At 45.2% G+C, this 5,000-nt stretch overlaps 1 protein-coding gene across 1 annotated transcript in view; it reads left to right on the plus strand.

Moving 5' to 3' along the window:
* The window catches only part of col6a2 (collagen, type VI, alpha 2), a 16,594-nt gene extending 11,916 nt beyond the window's left edge, over nt 1-4,678 (plus strand). The window contains exons 29-32 of the mRNA XM_080546419.1: nt 170-348; nt 516-554; nt 2,836-3,170; nt 3,678-4,678. Of these exons, the coding sequence (XP_080402545.1) occupies nt 170-348; nt 516-554; nt 2,836-3,170; nt 3,678-3,944 (820 nt within the window). The 3' untranslated portion in view covers nt 3,945-4,678. The remainder of the gene's footprint in view (nt 1-169; nt 349-515; nt 555-2,835; nt 3,171-3,677) is intronic.
* Nucleotides 4,679-5,000: the final 322 nt, after the last annotated feature.

Raw genomic sequence — 5,000 nt, forward strand, 5'->3', positions numbered from 1 at the left:
TGTGTGGCATAACTGGTTGTCGGCCCAGCACTACTGTAACTGACTGTTTTCATAATGTCAAAATGCACTGATAGTATTTATATCCTTTAGATATTGTGTATTTATGTGTACATAAATAAAGCATTTCAAATGTGTGTGTGTATGTGTGTGTCTGTGTCTGCGCGTGTAGTGATCCCAGTATCGATGTGAGTGCCATCGGTATCGGGGACATGTTCGACCAGCTGGAGGAGAATGAGAGTCTGAGGAGCATCGCCTGCCAGAAGCCTGACAGGGTACAGGGCATGAGACGCTTCGCTGACCTGGTGGCTGAGGAGTTCATCGACAAGATCGAGACCGTGCTTTGTCCAGGTACACACACACACACACACACACACACAAGCACGTGCACACGCACACGCGCCACACATACATTGAGAACATGATTATCTGACTGTCTTTCTCTCTCTTTTCTCTCTCTCTCTCTCTCTCTCTCTCTCTCTCTCTCTCTCTCTCCCTCTTTCTCTTCTCCCTCTCAGATCCCATCATTGTGTGCCCTGATCTCCCTTGTAAAACAGGTAAGATCACTTTTTTAATTGTCACGTATCCTCAATGGTGCGTTTGAAATGTGAACCTTGACCTTCCAGCCCTTAGAAAACGATGCCTTCACAGACAGGTATCAGTGACGAGGCCTTTAAACTAGGCCTTGGCCTTAGCAACCTGTCCTTATATGTTGTGGTTAAAACATATTCGGCCTGTAGGCCTATGCACTGGTCAGAGGCCTGTAGGCCTATGCACTGTCTCTTTGCTGGCTGTGGGAACACACGTGGTCCTCTGTGGCTCAGTTGGTAGAGCATGGTGCTAACACTGTTTAGGTTGTGGGTTGGATAAAAGCATCAGCTAAATTATTATATTCATATTACATGCTTGAACAAGGTAGACACAAGTAGTTCAACTTTTCTGTTGAATATTACGACTTCCTGTCGCACCGGGGGAAAAAACACACACACAGATTGCTGAGACTCATTGGCCTCGAATGTGAATCTTCTTTTCGCTTCGGTCCTGCTGTATGATTCTTTTGTCAAACTAACAACATAGAAAGACAGTGAGAGCCACATAGCTCGTAGTATCGGCGGCCATCTTTGGTGGACATTTTGGGGATGTTGTTGCAGTGGGCGTATTGTGGGACTCCGCCCACTGTTGTACCGCCCCCCTTGTTGCAGGAGGGGGCGTGTCTGGAGGCGTGGTACCTCCCCCCTGGGAGCCGCTGGCCGAGGACAGAAGCCCCCTATTGCCCCCCTCCTCGGTGGGGGGCGTGGCCAGCCTGCTTAGTGGTCTCAGTGAGCAGCAGCAGTACGGGGTTTCCGTGGCGACCATGGCCTACACAGCCCAGAGAGCCAAGCTGTCCCATGGAGAGGACAGGCAGCAGTGGACGCAGCTGTTCATCGACTCCTTCAAACAGGTCTACGGAGACATCATGGGAGACTCCGCCAAGGCATTGGGACTCTGCTAATGTTCTGTCATTGCTAGCATGCCAATAGTGCTAGCTATAGATTTAGCTGTAGGTTAATGCTGCGCTTAGCTCTTATGATCAAATCAAAATCAAAGTGTATTTGTAATATACACAGAATACAGCCGTAGACGGTGCAAGGAAATGCTTATGGAAAGCTATAGCGCCTCCTCAACAGTGCAATGTTGAACGTAGCTCAAATGCTTTCCTGTTCTGCCCTTTGTTCACAAAAGTTCCGTAGAAACCTCAGGACACTATTTCCCTAGACTGGGATGGGTACAACCCTATTATTGTAGAAACAGCTGCCCTTTACACTCCATCCACAAAAGGGAATTCATTAGAGCAGAAGGGATTGGAACAACTTTTTGGGAATGAAACGCAGTCACCGTCCGTGCCAACACCATGTAAAGAGCTCTGTGTGAAGCAGCTGTGATGTTGAACCATTGTTTCCACTGTGAACCACTAGCTGAATCATACTGTAGGATCGTTTTGCAGTTTTGCACATTACCATGGTTACCAGCAACCATTTCCTGTGTCCTGTGAATGTCTTATAGTCTATGTAATGGGTTGTAGGCTTTATGTGGTCTACAGTACAGTACATGTGTAATGGATTAACATCATCTAGGAGTTAGTCACTTAGACAGTTTTAAGTTGATGTGGTCATTGTTCTGCTGGAAAAACACCGTAACTGAATGAAGTATAATTTAAGAACTTGAAATGACCAAGACAAGACAAGAAAGATGTTCTTTCTTAATTTTTCGTTTGCAGTTGATGGAATATTGTTCTGTTCATCTGTTTGTGCATGTATTTGCTTACACCGTGGAATGAGTGTATATTTCGCTGTGAATATAACTGTCATAGAAACAGATCATATCAGAGAAAATGTTACTGTGTAGCTCTGTGACTGCAATGTTCTTAGCTGAGCTAAGTGTTGTCAACAGTATAATAATCTGTGTTTTACCTCCAGTATGTGAAATAAAACAGCTACAGCAAACTGAAACAGTCACATTCTTCTGATCTGGCCACTATTGATCTGAATCAGTTCTGCTGTGACCCATGTTGCTGTGGTCCATGGATATATGCATGAATGCACTGTACAGTTCAATGTATTTAGAATACAGTGAGACCAGACGATTACTGTCCAGCTTTTCTCTCCCATGTAACCATGATGTGAATGTGAAAGACAAACTCACTGTGCTTTACAGCCATAATACTTATGATACTGTGTGTGTGTGTGTGTGTGTGTGTGTGTGTGTGTGTGTGTGTGTGTGTGTGTGCGTGTGTGTGTGTGTGTGTGTGTGTGTGTGTGTGTGCTCGTGTGCGTGTGCGTGTGTGTGTGTGTGTTTCAGAGCCCGCGGTGGCTAGCTGTGTGCAGCGTCCAGTGGACCTGATCTTCCTGTTGGACGGCTCTGAGAGGATGGGTCTGGAGAACCACCAACGGGCGAGGGAGTTCATCGACAACGTGGCTCGCCGCCTCACGCTGGCCAACGGCCAATCAGACGAGAGGAACGCCCGCATTGCCCTGCTGCAGTATGGCAGCTCGACAGAGCAGAAGGTGGAGTTCGAGCTGACGCATAACCTGACGGTGATCGCTGATAACCTGGCAGTGATGGACTACATGGACTCCTCCTCCTCTCTGGGCAGCGCCATCATACATGCTGTCAACAACTTGGTGATGTCACAGGTGCGCTAAACACACACACACACACACACACACACACACACAGAATGCACTTTTTGTACTTTTATTTCTGCACTTTTTTTATTTCTGCACTATTTGTATTGCACCTTGTTTTTAGTGTATTTTATCTGTTGTTTTCTCTTTCACTAGTGTTTTCAGCACTACTCTTTTCTCTTTTACTAGTGTTTTCAGCACTACTTCAACACACTAGTTTTTACTAGTGTATTAAGCACTTTGGGCGGCTGTTTGTCGTTGTAAAATGTGCTATATAAATAAACATGACTTACATACTTACTTACTTACTTACTTACAGACACACACACACACACACACAAAGTATTTGTTCACACATGAATATGAATAAGCTGTAGCAAAGCTACATTGACAATGGTATTTGTGCTCTGTTATGGGGGCAGTATCCACACACAGCTCACCACAGCTATCGCAGTAAAGTAGGGAAATGAGGAGTGAATCCCAAGTGTAACCACTATGTGTGTGTCCCTGTTACAGGGCAGCCGTTTGGCTCGTCGCAACGCTGAGCTGTCGTTCGTGTTCATCACCGACGGCATCACGGCGGGCGACAGCCTGGAGGAGGGGGTTTCTGCCATGAGGAGGGCAGAGGGCGTTCCCACGGTCATCGCCATGGGAACCGACACAGACCAGGACGTCCTGAGGAAGGTGGCACTGGGCGACACGTCGGCCATCTTTAGAGGGGACGACTACACCACACTGAACAAGCCCTCTTTCTTCGAACGCTTCATCCGCTGGATATGCTAATAAGCGTGTGCTAATAAGCTCAACACCAAATAATTAGAATGAATAGAACCTGAAACAGACAAACTCAAATAGGGCAAATGTGTAGAACATTGAAAAAGGCACAGAATCTAAAATGTAAAACACAATTAATCCAGCATTCCAAACATAGCCAGCAGAGGGCAATACACACCCAATGGAATGTTGATTTACATGGGAATGTCTGTTCTATTTGTTCTAATTCTATTGCCAGCACTACCAACCAAAGACACTCACAATAGAAAAGGAGTGTACTGATAATGAATGTGTAGGAATTAAATTGTAGGTCTTTTTTGGTTTTGGTTTTGTTTCTGTTTGTTTTGCAGAGAACTCCCTGTGTGATCTCTTTCACTAAGTCTGTATACCAAAGGTGCTAATGTAGAGAACAGAACGAAGCAGTTTAAACTTTTCTCAATCATGTCAATAAATGGCTTATTGTAGTTTTTTCAGGGGACCAGACAATCATTTAGACACAGTCACACACTTGGTGCTTGATTTAGATACCCCTAACCACTCACACACACAATAAGATCCAAAGACCAAAACACACACACATACACCACATACACACACACACACACCACATACACATACATACACAAACACACAATAAGATCCAATTACCACAACCCACAAACACACACATACACACACATACACACACACACATACAGACACACACAAACACATACACGCACACACACACACATAGCCACACACACACAGCACATTGAAACCTTGCATTTGTAAACATGAAGTGTAATAAAGCCAGCTGTGGTGAACCCAGACCTGTGTGTGTCTCTTTGTCCTGTTACATGTGTGTGTGTGTGTGTGTGTGTGTGTGTGTGTGTGGTCTCTGGATCCTATAGTGTATATTTGTGGATGTGAGTGGTTCAGAGTGTGTGTGTGTGTATGTGTGTGTGTTACCACTTACCACTTTGATGTGAAACATCTGTATCTTGTCTGTTGTGTCTATTCTGGAGATAAGCGGCACACGCACATAGACAAATGTATGCACACGCACAAACACACACTCACACA

Source organism: Nansenia antarctica (assembly GCF_963989245.1).
Source record: "Nansenia antarctica genome assembly, chromosome: 16".
Classification (NCBI taxonomy): Eukaryota; Metazoa; Chordata; class Actinopteri; order Argentiniformes; family Microstomatidae; genus Nansenia; species Nansenia antarctica.